At 32.5% G+C, this 19,216-nt stretch overlaps 3 protein-coding genes and 1 long non-coding RNA gene across 7 annotated transcripts in view; 2 read left to right on the forward strand and 2 right to left on the reverse strand.

Moving 5' to 3' along the window:
- Positions 1-890: 890 nt before the first annotated feature.
- On the reverse strand, positions 891-2,273 carry LOC147906412 (uncharacterized). Its single transcript, XR_015548416.1, has 2 exons — positions 2,190-2,273; positions 891-2,121 (listed from the first exon to the last, which is right to left on the reverse strand). It is a non-coding gene; the product is annotated as an uncharacterized LOC147906412 (long non-coding RNA).
- yip2 (yippee interacting protein 2) lies at positions 2,250-8,251 on the forward strand. 2 transcript variants are annotated; one of them, XM_011070979.2, is made up of 8 exons: positions 2,250-2,387; positions 4,077-4,243; positions 4,443-4,574; positions 6,533-6,797; positions 6,946-7,121; positions 7,284-7,484; positions 7,656-7,810; positions 7,886-8,251. In XM_011070979.2, exons 2-8 carry the CDS (start codon positions 4,118-4,120, stop codon positions 7,968-7,970), a joined length of 1,140 nt encoding a protein of 379 aa, XP_011069281.2. In that variant the 5' UTR covers positions 2,250-2,387; positions 4,077-4,117; the 3' UTR covers positions 7,971-8,251. The 2 variants fall into 2 exon arrangements, with proteins under 2 accessions (XP_011069281.2, XP_011069280.2); XM_011070978.2 differs by having other exon boundaries at positions 2,307-2,478.
- On the reverse strand, positions 7,821-17,469 carry LOC105155077 (4-vinylanisole receptor). 2 transcript variants are annotated; one of them, XR_015548414.1, is made up of 7 exons: positions 16,645-17,469; positions 11,676-12,208; positions 9,022-9,121; positions 8,873-8,960; positions 8,636-8,791; positions 8,268-8,327; positions 7,821-7,964 (listed from the first exon to the last, which is right to left on the reverse strand). XR_015548414.1 is itself a non-coding variant. In XM_087416587.1 (7 exons), exons 1-6 carry the CDS (start codon positions 16,930-16,932, stop codon positions 8,274-8,276), a joined length of 1,239 nt encoding a protein of 412 aa, XP_087272713.1. In that variant the 5' UTR covers positions 16,933-17,465; the 3' UTR covers positions 7,821-7,964; positions 8,268-8,273. The 2 variants fall into 2 exon arrangements, 1 of the variants encoding a protein (XP_087272713.1); XM_087416587.1 differs by having other exon boundaries at positions 8,853-8,960; positions 16,645-17,465.
- Positions 11,106-19,216, forward strand: part of su(r) (dihydropyrimidine dehydrogenase su(r)) — a 49,101-nt gene continuing 40,990 nt past the window's right edge. Inside the window, exon 1 of one of the 2 annotated variants that reach the window (XM_087416573.1) lies at positions 11,106-11,365. The gene's annotated coding sequence lies outside the window, so the exon portion shown is untranslated. Of the gene's footprint in view, positions 11,366-17,699; positions 17,792-19,216 lie in introns of those variants that run through there. The other variant, XM_087416574.1, reaches the window with a different exon arrangement.

Here is a 19,216-nt window from a genome sequence, read left to right on the forward strand (position 1 = left end):
AATTAAATGCAATTTAGAATAATCTGTAATTTTTCAAGTAATTCTTAACATATTGCATTTGCCTTAAGTGAGTCAGATCGCAATATTTACTAGGAGTTTAAAAAAATATCTTTTAAAGTTGAGCGCACACATACACATACAAATTAATGAAGTAAATGTTATATACCTAGCAAACGCCAAACATAAATACAATATAACGTAGAAATAACCAATAATGTAACAAATGTTACACTCTATGTTATAATTATATAACTTTATATATATATATATATATATATAATACAATCAGATTATAAAACTATTACATTGTTTCGTTATATATATGTTATAATAATAATAATTGTTAATTTGAACTGTGCGTCGCAATTTTATCGGATTTAAAAACAGCTGAACTATTGAAATATCACAATTAAATTTTGGATCAATAGACATGTGTTAAAGAAATCTTAATTAATATGCTGCGAATTTGTAAATAAATTTGGGAAAAATATTATCTCAGCCGAAAAATCGAATCTGAATTTCTAGCATTCGGTGTGAACAATGTGTGAACAATTTTCTACAGCACGAAATATTGCTGCAATATTTCGTGCTGTAGATAAGTATGCAGCTCCGCCGCCAGAGGGATACGTTTCTCATGAGAAGGAAACGTCCAGGAAATGTCCTATAAGGAGTACCCAAATTGAATTAGTCTCTATAGACTCTCAAGGGAGAGTCTGTTAATGCAATGTTCAAATTTTAATTGATGCAGCCATTATGTGACAAAATTTTTATGTCCTTGTTTAACGTTCGATAAGTAGCAAGGATGAAATGACCAGTTTGCCACATCATAGCGAACGTTTGTCAAACTTTCCCTTGAGGGTCTCTAGGAGCTTCCTAGGAGATTTTCAACCTTTTTGGTGTGTTTGGATTCCTACCTGAGTGTTCTGCGAGTGTCATATCATTCTTGTTTAACGTTCGGTAAATAACAATTAAGGATGGAATGATACCGGTAGCATTCGAGTGGGAATCGTAACATAGGACTTGAATGTGCTTTCTAGGCCCCCTTATATTAATATTATTATATTAATATTATATTAATTAATATTATATTAATATTATTTATATTAATATTTTTTGATCATAACTTTATCGTATGTATTTTGGAATATGATGCTAAGCATACAATAATATGTTACAATAATATGTTAGCAATTAATAGAACTAGAATAATTTAAAAGAAAAAGAGTGTATGAAGATATCGATATATTTCATATATGATTATATATGTTTATGAATATTTATGTATGTATAACGTATTTATACATATTCATGAATGAAAAATTTTTTACATTAGTAATATTAAAAGAATTATCTTTAATAATAGTTGCAGCACATTGCACTGCAACATTGTTACATTACAGCTCAATGAAGGCCTTCTTGCTGAAGGCGGATATTTTTATGATGTTATGACATTGCAACAATGTTGCAAATACATTGCGTAATCTATTTACAATGTTACAACATTGCAATGAGATATATCTGTAATCATTTTGCAATCTTTCTATGCGTACATACTATACATTACAACTTCAATAACACATGTCTAAAAGACATGATAAATACATTTTTTACTCACATATTCTACAATAAGTCGTTTATTTTAAGCTTTAATTCTTAAGCAGGAAATTAATCAGTCACAATCGAATATGAGAAGAATAATTAATTACGATCAATTTCTTAGTAAATATTGTTTAAAACTTAAAGCTTATATAAGTATATAAATAGCTTATATATAGAAAGTCCATGTATTATCTTAATGCGTATTGTCTGGGTAGCAGACAAAAAAATAATTATATAAGTAAAATACTTTTAATCGCTCAATTTAAATTATATTAACAGATATACAAAATATGATCGAATAATTATTACTAAAATAAACGAGATGATATGATACTTCAAAGAAAAAGAAAAAAAATACATGAGATAAAGATTTGCATTAATTTTCAAGAGAAATAATTCTTCATGTAAAAGAACATTCATTAATATGTACATGTTTAATAATGTATATATATTGTACTACATGACTGCATCACGACTTATTGAACCGTTGTATAAAGATGTGCGAAATCATGCTTGGACTAACTATAGAAATAGATATGATTAGATAATTATGATCTCGAGTAAACAAAGTAAGAGTGAGAGAAACACACGTGAAATCGAATGTTGAATAGTTTCCCGGGCTAGCGCCTTTGCTCTTTCAGCAGTTTCTGCAACGTGCAGCGCCATGTCACGCCGTGTCACGATCTAATAATGGTAGCAGGAACGTTTCAATAAACATGAGATGATTAAAGTTCGATTCGCTATCCATATTGGTGGACTTTGAACCTCGAGTGGGTATATCTTATCGAGTGAGTTCCGTTGCATTCTAATCGTAATAATTCTACAAAAGAAACTAGAAGACTAACTTGAAGTAATTCATAATGTCGGCCATAACAAAAGGTATATGCTCACAATTTTTATTCTCATCTAATCTCATCCTTGATCGAAACATGCATTATTGTGGTTCATCACGCCGATCCAAAGACTCGAGAAGAGGATTTAAGTATGAAGTCTGTCTGTTTCCTCCCTCCTCTCCCCCCCTCCCGTAATTTAATACTTTAACATCAAAAATAAGCTCGATTTAAATTCTGATTAATTTCATCGTGGTGATGCACTTGTCAAATAATACCTGCAGTTAAAGTTATTAATTTTTTGTTTTACATTTGAAAGAAAAGATTGAATCGAATTACATTATAATAATTAGAAATTTTTCCTTAAACGAGTTTGATATTTTACACACACACGCGCGCGCGCGCACACACACAAAGATCAATTTCCGTTTACATCGTAAAAATTTTACTATTTATCTTTCTTTAGTTCATAGAATTATATTAGGCGTTGGAATTAATTCGTAGCGTTTTTTAATGAAAGAATGTTATTTATTTCACATGAGCATTAAAAAATACATTAATGAAAGTACTTCCCATCACTTCCCATCTCTTGTAAAACGCTACGAATTAATTCCAACACCTAATAACAAAAATAACATTAGTCTACATTGGTAATTGGTCTAAATTGAAAATAAACATCTACCATTTGAATTAATCAATTTAATTAGACGGTTTAGTCAGAATCATAATGAGACAAAACAAATAACGTCTCAAAAAGAAAACGGTGTATAATTTGTGCTGCTTGTGTCGCTTATCGAACATACGTGCTTTAGCATATAATTTCAATTTAATTTAATATGATAGTTTAATATAGCAAGTAGCTATTTGTATGTAAACAAATAAAAATAATCAACTAAAAATAACATTTCATTAAAAAATGTAAAAAATGAATGTGGTTATAATTCAAAAATATATGAAAAGAAAGAGCATAAATAATTGTAAAGATCGTGTTTGCATCAAAGCGACGCTGCTTCATATAATAATGTTAGAACGTCAGATTTTCTGACGTTTTACAATTATAACACACGAGGGTTGAATTTGATTCCAACTTGATGTAACTCTGCGTCTTAAGAATATTATTAATTTTACTGAAGATGGCCAGATTGTGGCCGAAACGTTTAATGTTTTTATTGTAATTCGTAATGCAAGAATAATTAAATATCACTAACTACATCTTGTGCTGTGGTTCTTTATGCGCTTTCTTTTCATATATTTTTGACATTTCATTAATATTATACTTTCCTACTTAATAATGTAATTATTATATACATGTATGTTATATTTATATTATTGTGTGAACAATATTAAAAATGTGTTTAACTGCTTAACTGTTAACTTTATTTTACTTCTATAGCACTCTGATTTGCTCTGAAATGGTACCGAATTAATTGATAGTTTTTGTAAAAATTGTACATTATAAGTAGAATATATTACTATTATAGTTGATGTTTACTAGAGTATATGTATCATATTTTTTATTATTATATTTAATCTAATAATTTTCACTTAAAACTTTAGTAGTTTAATGGAATATAAAATTAAAATCAGTTGAAATATAAAAGAATAGGATTAGTAAGAAATGAATTATTAATTTGAAATCTTCCACAGGTATATTTATTGTTGCTGCAAAGCGTACTCCATTTGGTACAATGGGGGGTATGTTTATAAACAAAAATGCAACTGATTTATCAGTTGTTGCATCAACTGCTGCGATACAGGCAGCAGGCCTAAAACCAGAGAAGATTGACAGTGTTGTATTTGGACATGTTTTAATGGTAAATTAATTTCCATTTATAATTACCAATTACGAGTATTTACATAGCGTGTATTCCGTTTCACGCATGATGCATCATTTATCCTTGTTGTTCACCGAATGTTAAATAAGGATAAATGATGCAATATGCATATCATGCGTGAAACGGAACTCATTGATCTTTTAACTGAACTGACGTACTTATAATTTTTTCTTTATAGAATTCATCTTCCGATGGTGCTTTTTTGGCAAGGCATACTTTATTAAAGTCAGGAATTCCGTTACAAAGACCAGCACTTAGTGTAAATAGATTATGCGGTTCTGGTTTTCAGGCACTTGTCAACGGGGCTCAGGTTAGCCAAGAATTCCATAATTCTCTTAAAATAGTAATTTAGTAAATATTGAGGAAAGAATAACTAACAAATAATATTATTCCAATAGAGATGAGAACAATAATAAAAAAACTAGGTGTTTCAGATCACCCATATACCCCATTTAAAAACGAGGGAAGTTATTTTGAAAAATGTTTCAAACAAAAGTTATTCGGGATCAAATAATGCATTACATGAGCATATGTGATTGATTTTGGTGGTGTTATAAAGGTTATGTCAAGGTCGACTTGAATTTTTTAAATGGGAACCCATATCTTTTATTGCATATTCTTGTAGTTCGTCTCAAGGCGTTTTCGAAACACTGATCACAAACTCTTTAGTTGAGATTTTCCTGAAACTTATGAGACTTCAAAATTTCAATACTGCCGATGTTAGCATTATTCAAGATGTACCGCGTGGAAATCAAAGACTTTAATCAAGCGAAGCTGTGTAAATCCGATATAGCATCTACAAAGTGTTAAGAAAGCACTGAAAAAGACATATAAGCGCTTTTTTAGCACTTTATAGGTACTACTATGCTTGAGTCGAAATGTATATATCTACATAAAGTGTTAAAGAAACACATTTAAATATACAAGGTGCGTCCCAAAATTTTCCAAACTTTTTCAATAGGGATAGGTCGGGTGGCGCCATCCGTGTGTTCGATTGCGCGTTTGAAAGGTACATCCCTAGCTGACTTCCAGTAAAAATTTCATGACATTTGGTTCAGTGGAAACGAAGTTATGGTGTCTCAAGTGTCAGTATGTTGTATACATCGGTACGAGAATGAACTTCGAACAAAGAGCCAATATTAAGTTTTGTTTTAAACTTGGTAAAACATTTACCGAAACCCATAATTTGATGAAACAAGTTTATGGTGATAATTGTGTAGCCCGTGCCAGTGTTTATGAGTGGTATACGCGATTCAAGAACGGTCGTGAGGACATAAATGACGACGCACATACAGGTCGCCCAAAATCGACAATTAACGAAAATTCCATCGAAGTTTTTATGATTCCAAGGGTATTGTGCACAAAGAATTCGTTCCAGCAGGCCAAACAGTTAATGCTGTATTCTATGTAAGCGTTTTGAAGCGTTTGGTGCACCGCATTCGTCGTATTCAGCCAGAATATCGCGAAGGAGGAAGTTGGCGCTTGTTACACGATAATGCGCCACCGTCTCACCGTTCGACACTTGTCACTGATTTTTTGACTAAAAATCACATTTTAACAATCAACCATTCCCCGTATTCGCCTGATATGGCACCTTGTGACTTCTACCTATTCGGCAAAATGCATTTGTCCATGAAAGGAAAGCGGTATGTGGACGTAGAAGACATCCAAAGGGCTTGTACCACTATTCTGAAGGACGTGCCTTTGAACGACATAAAACACTCATTTGAAATGCTTTTAGATCGTGCCAAACGTTGTATTGAGTCCGACGGGGACTACTTTGAATAAACAATTTGAATTTGAAAAAAAAAGTAAACCGTTGTTGTTTTATTTCAAAAGTTGGGAAAATTTTGGGACGCACCTTGTATATACATAATACATATGTACATATATATATATATATATATACATAAATACATATGTATTCGTATTATAATAATACGTTTAAGTTTAAAAAGAATGAGGGAGCATGTGTAATTAAATGATAAAAACGTATTTTAAAAACGTTTTGAAATGTTTATAAGTAAAAATATGTTATGATAAATGCTGGCTATTGTGTATTGGTATATTGTCATGGTATAACGGTGAATACCAAACAAATAATTCCATGAGTAATCACTAATATTCGTCACCTTGAAGGTATTAGCAGAGGCTATTATGTCTACACTGACCATAATACTACCTTCTCCTTTACTAATAAGGAATAGTTGCAGAAATTAAAATTATTATATAGCATTTCACTATAATGACTACATTTTTCCATTTCAGAATATTTTGATGGGAGATTCAAAGATTGTCTTGACGGGTGGTGCAGAAAACATGAGTCAAACTCCTTTTGCTGTGAGAAACGTTCGTTATGGCACTGCCCTGGGCCAGAAATATGAATTCGAAGACTCACTTTGGGTTGGATTACATGATACCTATTGTAATTTGCCCATGGGTTTGACTGCGGAAAAACTCGGTGCTCAATACAAATTAAAGAGAGAAGAAGTCGATCAATTTGCTTTGAATAGTCAGCAACGTTGGAAAGCTGGTAGATATCGACAATATTTTACTTAATATGAAATTTTATGTATTAGCTATTAATTAAATATGAAATTTATAGTTTATTAATCTTCTTCTTTAATTAAATAAATTTAGATTATAGAATTTAAGCCTCTATTTAAGAAAATGTATTATAGCCAACGATGCGGGTCGTTTCAATGAAGAAATAGTGCCCGTGCAAGTGAAAATTAAGAAGCAGGATACATCTGTCAGTGTGGACGAACATCCACGTACGCAAACGACGCTAGAAACACTTGCCAAATTGAAACCAGTTTTCCAGAAAGATGGATTAGTCACAGCTGGTTCTGCATCGGTACTGTGCTTTCACTCATTTTATGGATAGAATTTTTATATCAATCTTTATAACGTTTTTCCCATTTAATTAACTCGGCTTTCAAATTTAATTAACTCGGCTTTCAAATTTAATTAACTCGGCTTTCAAATTTAATTAACTCGGCTTTATTCTTGTTCTCAGGGTATCTGTGACGGAGCGAGCGCTATTATTTTAGCTAGTGAAGAAGCTGTCAAGGCAGAAGGTTTGAAACCATTGGCACGTTTAGTAGGATATAGTATTGTCGGCGTAGAGCCGAGCATTATGGGAATTGGTCCTGCACCAGCAATCAAGAATTTACTTAAAGTTACGGGCAAAACACTCGATAACATAGAAATCGTTGAGGTGAGATTTCAATTTATACAATAGAAACTTTACCTATCAAGCAGCTTCTTTAAAACGTAAAAATGTTTTAAATAATTAATGTTAAAAATGAAAATAATTAATATAAAAAGTAATTAAAAATATAATTTAGGTTTTACTCTTGTTAAGCATTAACTGTGTAATTTCTGATAGATCAATGAAGCGTTTGGCGCTCAGACTTTAGCGTGTGCAAAGGAACTTAATCTGGATTTGAATAAATTGAATGTAAATGGTGGTGCTATTGCTGTAGGACATCCATTGGCTGCTTCCGGTAGCAGGATCACTGGTCATTTGGTGCATGAACTTAGGTAACATACCTTATGATAGCATAAAACAACGCATTTTTATTAATATTCTGATTTATATATGTATTTTTCTTGCAGAAGGCGAAAGGCTGGAAAATTCGGCATCGGTTCTGCTTGTATTGGCGGCGGTCAAGGTATCGCTGTGATGGTAGAAGCGCTGTAATCAATTAAAAGGTTTAAGCGAAATTTTGTAAAAATATTGTAATATACAAATCGAACTAACATAAAATGATAAGAGTGATACATCGTATCAAACAAACGATTGTGATTAAGTCTTTTTCTCGTTTTAATGATGTAGGCAATATCATGAAGAATATTTTTATATATAAAAATTATACATATTTTTGTACATATATATAATGATACAGTATTCAATAAAACTAAAACATTTATATTTCATTTGCTGCTCTTTGTAGTTTTAAAAAATATATCGTAGCTACAAAATTTGATATCAACAAACCGGTTTTTAAGCAGCCGATCCTTGAAGTACCGTAAAAATCGAATAGGACATCCGCATTATCTGAAATATACAAGAGCTATTATCTTTGTTCAAACAACCAAAAATTCTACTTAAAAATTTAAAGCAGTTTAGTTTTAGAACCACTACTATGCTTGGATTCAGATAATAAATATTATTTAAGATCAATTTAAAATAAAGATGTATGCGAATTATTTTAATAAGTCGAGGAGGCAATTTTTGATTTGCACTGAAAATTAAATGGTGCATATGCTTTTCAAAAGTTCAATTATCAGAAAGACAACATCATCATCTAGATCTTTATAATGTATTTGAGTGAATGAATTTTGTTTTAACAAAAATATACGTACCTGCATAAAAGTATCTAAAGACAATAACATGACCCTACCGGCACTTAAGGTGAGCGGACGATGAGCCCTTATCATCATGATTTGTAGACCGCGTTTGAATCTTTCGGTGTTGGAGAACCAATTGTTCGAGTATGCGGCCGTGACTAAACGCATACTCTAAAAATCGCGCATGTTTTCTTGCACATGTATGTATAAAAATATCTATTTAAATACTCACATGTAGATGTAATTCATTACCGTGCCAACAGAAGATGAATATTTGGTACGTCATGCAACACATGTATGTCAGCATGCCGATCAGCACCGCCGGAATATAAACATTCATCTGCGGTTCAACCGGTCGCGTGAAAACTCGCTGATAAATTGATCAAAGCAATCGGATTTACCTGCGATACATTGAAGGCAATCAAACAAATGATCATGCAATTCGAGAGGAATTGAAAGAAGATAACGGTACCAAAGATGTTCTGAATTTCATTTGTGAAACTGCAAAATCAATACAATTAGTTGCTAACAAAGCTAAAAATGCAAATGGATAATTAATTTCATCAATTTTCTTATAGCTTCAATACAGTACATATTCACATATATAATCTAATTCAAAAAAATTTATGCAAATTAAATTTTCTAAATATTATAGAGATATAATAATTTTATGAAAGAGTATAGTGGAACAAGCATGTGAAATCGGTTCCCGCATCAATTGAACTCAAATTAATGTTGGTTCGTGTTTATGTGTTACAACGTACGAACTTATAGGAATGGAAAAATGACGTTTTGACAACAAAATTTATGTTGCGTGCATTTCGTTATTATTTGCTTAATTGTGAAAATGTGACTTGTCTCGTACTTATGAAAGTCATAATTATCGTTGAAAACTGAAGTTATCTTGGAATTTTATGTGTAAAAGCGTATATTCGCTGTATCATTTTGCAATTTTTGTAATTATTACTCAATGAGCAGAATATCTAAAATCGACGCATTAGACAATTTTAAGGTATCTTTAAGAGTTCTTTAAAAAATATCTTTAAAATATATCATAAAGAACTCTGAAAAATATCTTAAAGTTGTCTTATATGTCGATTTTATCCGCTTATTCGGCAATTTTTAGAAACTAACTATTGTGAAAATTACAAAATGATACAGGATTTTTTGACTCAATTTAATCTTTATCTGCACACAAAAATAGCCCCAAATACGGAACATCCTGTATATCATTTAGGATTGCATCAACGTGCACATCATTCTTTTTCCCACGTGATCTCTAGGAGTCTCTTTTCATGGACTGGATGCCATAGATTCCTATGTAAAACCTTGTAGAAAAATTTCTTATGTTATCCTATTTATATACATGTTGTGTAAATCCTATAAGTACCTATTGTAAGAAATTTAGAGGAAATAGGCACAATAGAGAAGGTATTAGCATCAGGGCTGTGTGGCTCAGTAGCAGGACAGAAGTCTACCAACTCGGAGGAGAGACCAGGTCTGGATTCGAGACGAACCCCCAGGAATGCTCTGATATTTTTCTCTGTTGTCATTAATGGTTTACACTATGCAAGTTCCTACAGAGGTTGTGTTCCAAAATTTACTGTTAGTATTGAAAATCTATAGCGCACATAACGAACAATAGATTTTTAACACTGGCAGTAAATTTTGGAACACAATCAGAATTTTATAGTCCTCTATAGGGACCTATAAAAAAACCCATGGGAGTTTACAAGATAGGAGCTTTCTTTCATGGAACCGAATTTAGCATGAGTACCCATGATTAGACAAACCCATAGGAAAATTTCCCATAGAAATTTACAGTAGGGTCGTACATTAATGATCCGGCATCAAAGATAAAGAACTATAGTGAATGTTAGCGTCAGGCAGCAGTCTGTTGAATCGAGCGTTGATAAACGCACTTCCTTTTACATATTTCGGGTTACCAATTTTGCGTCCTGGGCACTCGATTTACGAAGCGATTAATCAGAGGAGATACATATAGCAGCGAAGGAAAAAAAATGCCAAAGAGACGATAAAAATACCCTGGGGTGCAATTATCAACATGCAATTAGATATGTTCGCGAGACGTACGCGCGTACTGTACTTTAGAGGTGTTTTTTTTGTAACGCGTTCGATGAACGACGTGCGTCAAAACGAAAATGGTATCGTGAATCTGGACAATGCGACGGGACTCAGTGGGAAGCGTACGTGAAGAGGAACAACCGCGTCGTGACTTTGACTTTTTTCGGTAATCTTCGACCGCCCAAGGAAGTGGTGCAACATCAACATGTATTTAGAACTTTAAAGAGAGAGAAAAACTGGAATGAGGTGCAATCTCGAAAAATTGCTCGACATGGCCATACCGACATTTGTGGATCTGCAAGGGGGATTCATCGTTAACAAGAAATTTATCGTGAAGGAAGTGACGGTGTTGAAACAGGGGGCTGTTCTCACGCATAATATTTTTACGAGTCTCGTGTCATGGAAATTTTTGACAAAATCCGATAGGTCTTGCGCTTCCTGGTTGATTGCTTATCACCATGGATTGTGATAGGAGAAGGAAGAATCTCATACAGCAAGGCGAAACGCCTAATACGAAGGCCGTATTTGAAGATGATGCTATCGTATACGTCCAGTGTTGCTAGCGGGGACGCGTTTTAATGCGCATGCGCCGCAAAACAGTCATGTCTATACTTCTGTAGCGTGATGTGATGATCTCTTGGCGAGCTCCGGCAATGTAAGGTTAGGTAATATATTTTTGTAAAGAATACTGTAAGGTTTTTAACAATTTTCCTTATCCTTGCAACATGGAAGCTCGATGTGACCTTGATCTGACCTTGGCAAAGCCACCCAAGGTCAAACTGATATGATACTCAATAAATAGATCTTTTTAAACCTCGCGACTTTTGTCTGAAGATATTTTTGATTAGATCTTATCCTGCGGAGATAAAAAGGAACGGATAGTCTGAGACATCCTATATATATATATATATATATATATATATATATATATATATATATATATATATATTATTTTATGCATCTAACTTACTGAAATATTATATTGCTGTGCATAGCGCATCGCTTGAGTAGTTGATAAGCTAACGTTCTCCTTTCGAGCGGCTTGTTCTTATCATTATCATTCTGCATCCCATGAATGCTTGCCTTGTTATCAATCGAGATAATGTTGCGCTCTAGGATTGCCAGCTGGCAACAGGCGACTGTGATCAAGCCCGTCATCAATGTATCCATTGCCACGTTATGAAAGCAAGCAATTATGATAGCGATGCCCTGATGTGCCGCGGTGATCTCGAAAGCCGGCGTCGCTGTCGTATTGTAAGGGTACCATCCCTGCATGGGCAGTTGACGTGAACGACCAGCGACGAAGTCAGCGATTGGTGTAAAACCCCAACAAAACACCGCAATTCCGCCGAAGCTTTGATAAATCGCATGATGGAAGATGCCCTTCCACGTGTAGCTTATGAGTAAATCCTCATATTCTTTGTCGTAGCGACTAAATGTAGGACTATCGGCTGTGTCCAGGAGCGTCTGGATTCGCGCCTGACGACGAAGAAGAACGACCACCTAGAAATATCGATCTCTCTTTCACTTTTGATTTACACAATATTTTTCAAGATTTAAATCTATTTAAAATATCTGTCTAGTCCAGAAAAATTAAATATTTTGCATTTTAGAAGCAAAATTGCCATAAAAAATTTGTTTGCAGAAAGTTATTCGAAATGATTTATACATCATTAAAAGTCCTGACTGCCAGCGGACTTGAAAAATTTTTCAGCTTCAAACAACTAATAAAAAATGCCGATTTTTAGAATATTTTAGAAAGTACTCATTTTGTTTAAATAAAGATCATTATCAAAAAGAAAGCTGATAAAATTACAAATTTCATTTTTTGAAGGTTATATGATCAATATTTTCTGTGAATGGAATTTTTTGGAGAATGTTGTATTTTTGATCATTTCTCTCGAATAAAGCGATATTTCACATTTTTTCGTAAATATTTCGGATCTGGTTACTTTTACGTACAAAATACTTCTCATAAAAATTGAAGATTACTGAAATTCCTACAAAATTATTTTTTTATTCGTCCTTGTACGACTAATAGTTTCTGAGATACGGTTTTAAGAATATATTTTTCTTTATTTTTTAACAAAACTTTTTTTTTAAAGTTTCATATAAATATCTCGGATTTTCTCGGCTATTCCTACGTAAAGAGTACTTGTTATCAAATCAAAAGATTTTTAAATTCCTTACAAAATCATTTTTTATTGAACTTCGTTGACCTCGTACAATGAATAATTACCGAGATATAAATAAATTTCTTGAAATTGTAATATATTTTAATGAATAACTTGCTTGTACTCATATGTGAAAAATGTACATAAACAGTAAAAATGTACATAAAGCTTATGAAATTAGCTTGAAAATACTTTTTTTAAAATAAATTAAACAATATAATATAAAGCTATGAATCACTCAGGATATTATATGAGTAACAATATTATAAACACAAGCCATGAATAGACTGTTAGAGGATGCAGGCTTCACGACAAAGCGAGCATCTGTACGAGTAGTGTTACCGAGCCTCAGAATGAGCTGAGCCGAAGGGAGCTAACGAAGGGAGCTAACGAAAGGATCGAAAGAGAGGAGTTACCAATGAGACAAGCGCAGAAATTCTGTAAGGCCGTCGATCCCCGACAACTTGAGCGAATAGCACGTGCCGAATTCGAGCCGAAAGACTGCGGCCCGTACAGGGAGCTACCGCGAATAATTAATCTTTTTGCTGTCGCTTGCCGTTCGCTAGAATCACATAGAGTTTTGTATTCAGTTCGCGTAAACTTGCCGCCCTCTCGCCAGCGAAGTCACCGCGTCTTGTTAATGTGATTATATATTAACTCGCCATCTTGCATTGTATCACCGTTTGATCGCACTTCGTGTTGAGTAGAGAAAATCATTGTACGACGTCTGACGAAAAGCCGCGATTGTTGCTGTAAACTTTGATCGACTGAAGAATTTAGGATAACTCTCGTGACGTCTGTTTCTCGTATTACTTTGTGCTATGCGATTCGATAACTTCCGCTTATAACGAGCACATATTCGCGCCAAGACGAGTTATTGTCACTACGGTAAATTGCGTACTTGGGTAGGCGCTTGGAATCGTGTTCCTTATCAATATTAAATATATGTTTTCCATTCTTTTATTATTAAAAGGTAGTAATTCTTATTTGTTCTCTCGCCTTCCGATTCACTTCCGCTCCGAATTACCCACTCCCGCTGTCCATGCTCCACTGAGCAGTCCGTTGTCGTCCGTCGCATTAAAGAAAAATCGAGAATAATTAGTCGAGATTTAAAGAAGTCGCAAAGAGCGGCACACTCACTCGTGCCTGGCGCCCAACTTAAATTAAGAAAGAATTCGCGGTAATTTAGTGAGTAGCTATCGACTTAAAGTATCAGAGTAAAATCATTGGCTGATCGAATTGCAATCATAGAAAAGCGACAATAGTTGTACCGTCGAGACTGCAATCGCAACTTATATTGAATAGATGTGCATATAGCGAAGAAAGGAAACTGAAGTCGTTCCAAATGGTTTGAACTTTTTGTAAATTCATCCAATTGAGTGGTATTCATTGTTATGTACTGACCGCTTAGTAAAAGTATCACGCTACTTGGAATATATAAAGCCGGTTTGAACATCTTATAATCGTATATAAAAATTTGAATAGTATTCCCTGCTACGTACATAATGAACATCTGGTAAAAATTCACGCTACTTAACATATATGAAGCAACGTATTGTGTAATATCGGTATTGTCTAATATCGGTAAATTGGAAAAAATTTTTTATTTATATGATGATAATTACCTTTAAATGATTCCACAGATAATAATTAAAATTATCTCTATTTTTAAGCAAGAAGCACTGTTAAAATCAAAACTCTGAACAATCACCATATCAGCAAAAAGTGTAATGATTCGTTCGAGAAAACTCTAGAACTCAACTTCCGTTATTTTGTGATATGTCTTGTCACGCAAAGACCTTCAACTATTGCTATATAAATTTGAACTAATAACCGAACACGCCACACAGCGACCAACTAAAGACAGCATCGTTGTGGAGAATTCAGTGGGATAGGGATGAAGATCTTAAGATAAGAAGTTCTTTAGGAAGGAAAAAGTGATTGTATGATAGGAGATTGGGTCATCTAAAAAGTATCCGCGGTTTTTTGTCACTAGATGTGTTGATGGTCATATATCTAGTGACAAAGTACCGCGGATACTTTTTAGATGAGCCAATATTTCAGGCAAAGATTCATTCAAAGAATTCAGGCAAAGAAAGTGTCATTCTATTTATTTAACCCGTTAGTCTGCCTTTTTATAAAAATCATCTCGGAAGTTATTCTCTTATTATAGCAAGATTTACTGTCTAAAATCTTAACATTGTTCCAGTCGAAATTATGATTAAGTGATATGACCGATGATTTGATATGACCGACGGTGAATCTGACTTTTTATTAATATCAGACATAAGCTTTTTTATGATCGCAATTCTCGTTTTTAACTGCCTTTTGGTTTGACCAATGTATGACGCGTCATAATCATTACAAGAAATCCTGTATACAACATGATGTACTGTTGTCTTCAATGCATCCTTGTCGGTTGTAACGTAATTTTTAAGCGTAATTCGGAATCATAAATGCTAGTTTTAAATTCACGCTTTTTGTAACATTAAATAATGATTCTGAGATGATTCTTACAAAAAGTATGATGAAATATCTATTGTTCTCTTTTTGTTGAATATACTGACAGTTCCTATTACCGTTACAATTCAAATGAAATTTAATTCTAGTTTGAATAGTGAAAAAATAAAAAAAGGCAGAGGATATCCATTTTTAAACAAAATTTACAAAATCACGTAATTTAAAAAATGATTTGAAACAATCCGTTGATTTACTTATCCTTATTATAAGTTACATGATTTTGATATGTAATTTTGTGACATGTTTTTTAGTAAGGATAACAAAAACCTTCACAATAACGTCACAATAGGTTCACAAATAAATTCTGATGTCACTATGAGATTATCAAAAGATCATAGTGGTATCATATATTATTATCTTAATCTATATGTTATAGCAGTCTCACAGTGAGGTATAATTTTTATCACAGCTTTATAATTATGGCATATAGCGATATCATAGCAATATCATTTGTGACAAAGTAGACGATTGCACATAACGTTTTTGTAATATTTTTTGCTACGGGAGCATTCTTACATTAAATTCTTAATTGCTGTAAAATATTATCAAAATTATAAATAATTATAGACCGAATCCGACCGAATCTACATTTTGACCTTTGGCCGAAACCAAAAATGAATATTCGGTTGTCATTCAATTTCGGCCGAAAACGAAACCGAAATCGAAACTTAGATCTTATTAGAGAAAAAGAGAGAGGGGAGGTGGAGGGAGAGGGAAAGGGGGAAGGAAAGAGAGAGAGAGAGAGAGAGAGAGAGAAAGAGAGAGAGAGAGAGAGAGAGAGAGAGAGAGAGAGAGAGAGAGAGAAGCTAACAGTCATATTTTTTTCGGCCGAAGTCGACATTTTTTAATTAATTTTCCAAAGACCGTATAATTTTCAGAAATTATGACAAATATGTACATCTACAAAAAAACAAGATTTTGAAACATAATAATATAATAATATTGCATTTTCAACTTTCAAATAAATCAAATCACAGTTATTATTAGGATCATATCAAAGTTTGTGTTAAATTGTCTTTAGCTTAATTAACGAATTAATAATTAAAATTGAACAGTTGTTTTTTGAACGTTCAGTAGTGCGTTGCAATTTGTATAGTTTTGATTTACCCATTGGCATTTTCTTTTAATTTCGGCCAAAATTGAAATCAAATTGAAATCCTGATTTTTTACCGAAACTGACCGAAATCGAAACCGAAACCGAAATTTCGGTCGGACTCTAGATAATTTTAAGATTATTGCAGTAACCTTCGAAGCATGGGTGCAATTCGTCATTAGCAAGGTCATAACTGCGGTGAGTTTCGACATATCTCCCCAGTTCATGAGAACATTCGCTATTTCGGAGGAGAGCAAGATACCCAGGATGAAAGTGAAGCTACAGATGGTGTAAAGTAGATACGGTAACCGGAACTTGCCTGTGACAGGCGGCCACGTGCCCAGAAAGTAGACAATTGTTAGACTCACTCTCAGGTGAAAATTCGGTGTGATCGTTCCTCGTTCTATCATTTTTTTTTTATCTGAAGAACCGAGCGTCATAAAGAACTCGATAATACTCTATGGAGATAAAGATTGTCTGATTTTTTTATACCTTTCTTATGAGTACACAATTTCTCACTTTCACTTCATTTCAATTTAACGTGGTTAATTAAAAACTCATTAAGTAATTTAATCAATAATTTAATTAGATTTGATATTCAAATGTGGATAATAATCACTTGCATGCACATTTAAATTATAAAATTATGTAGTTTTACAACTTAATTAAAAGCAATAAATTTTTGTAAATAAAATGCTTGTAATTTATAATGTTTATGTCAGGAATTAATGTTGAATTTTCCTTTGAAGAGACGTAAGGATCACCTATTTACGAAAATTTACGAAAGTTATTTGATATCTCTTAATGATTTACAGAGGTATATAATATGTCATCTTCCTTGTGATTGCACGTTTGAATCGCACAAGTTGAGGTGCTTTCGCAATACTAGATGGTTTCCTCTAATTTGAGAGAAATTCCGTAGGTTCTCCAGAAATTATAGTATTACATAACACGGGCTTGTAATCAATCGAATCGCTCCGCTTTTATCATATGCGCGAATTATTTATGACTTATCAGGCTTGCTATTATATGCAATTACGAAAGCAATCAACGTATAATTTATGTAGAAATAATTAATCATGCTGGACTATCACTTATTCTCTTTGTACAATTCTATAGAACGATGATGTAAAGGCAAACAGCATTTCCTCGTGTAATTCATTGCATGTTGTGACAGTAAACATTTTATTAATACAGCGTTAGTTACCTCCATATCAACCTTCAAATCCTCCAAAAATTGAAAAAAAAACTTCTGGCAAGCATATCTTCATAGAATTGAATTACTTACAATAATTAAAGGCAAGTGAAGCTAAGCTATTTATTAATTAACAATTATTTATCTTTTACAAAATTATCAAATTGAAAATTTAATTTATAATACTGTTTTCAAAAGATATTTTTTTGAAACTAAAAGCAAATACAACAATATGTTACAAGTGAACGCGCTCGGATTTTCCCCGAGGTTTAAAATTAATTTTATCATTCTGGGTCTAGTAAATATAATAAAGATAAAATAACTCTAGCAAAAAGATTTTTTATAAGTCTATATAATTTTTCAGAATTTCTATATAATGTTAACTTTTTAGAAAATTTCTTAGATTTTTTTAAATATAAATTTAGGAACCCTTTTAGAAGTATTGAAAAAGATTATTTTTTTCTAATATTATATATATGTATAATATATATATATAATATATATATTAGGTGTAGTAAAAAGAAATCCATTATTTTTTTATGGATGGCTTTAGTAATCTGTATCTCGTCTACGCGTAATAAGATTACTAAAGCCATCTATTGGAAAAATAATGGATTTCTTTTTACTACACCTAATATATATATATACATATATATATATATACATAATACATATACATACATACACATATATATGTACTAGCTGACAAGAAAAAAAAATTTTTTTTAGCTAGCTTCTCAGTTCAAAAGCTTCCATTTTATGCCAAAAGATCTTTAAATTTTTATCAAAAATATTATAAGATTTAGAGGTCGCAAGTAAACGATTTTTAAATCAAAGTTTTTCTCAATACATGTTTGATTTGTTGCAAAAATAACTTAATTTAAATTTTAAATGTGGTACTGTATGTTTTTTTTGATCGCTGAACACGATGCAATATTCATTTAGTTCTACGATATATTCTTAAGAATTACAGTCCAATTAATTTGACTAAATTTCGAGTTTAAAGTCGATTTTGCCAAGTTTCTAAGTTTCAAATGGATCGTTACTTACATCAAATTGTAGGTTTGTTCACCCAGAACAAGATTCAGTTGGAATTTTCCCGGGACCTCCTGCAGGACCTCTGAAAGTTGCAGTTCTAGATGAACAGATCTACAATTTGAAGGGAATAACATCATATTTGAATGATTGAAACCTTGTTAAAATCGACCTTGAACTCAGAAATTTGGTTATTTTTTCACATTAATCAGGCTGTATTTCTTAAGGCGTAGAGTTAAATGAATTATTGCATAATATTCAGCGACCAAAAAAATGTACAGTATTACATTTAAAATCAAAATTAAGCTATTTTTACATCAAGTCAAACATGTATTGAGGAAAATCAAAACTTTGATTTAAAAATCGTTCACTAGCGACCTCTAAATCTTAATATTTTTAAATAAAAGTTTATGGGTGTTCTTTTGGCATAAAATGGAAGCTTTTGAGTTGAAATGCCGATTAAACAAAATTTTTTTTCCTTGTCAGTCTAATAT

Source organism: Acromyrmex echinatior, unplaced genomic scaffold (genome assembly GCF_024713525.1).
Source record: "Acromyrmex echinatior isolate Ae372 unplaced genomic scaffold, ASM2471352v2 Scaffold39, whole genome shotgun sequence".
Classification (NCBI taxonomy): domain Eukaryota; kingdom Metazoa; phylum Arthropoda; class Insecta; order Hymenoptera; family Formicidae; genus Acromyrmex; species Acromyrmex echinatior.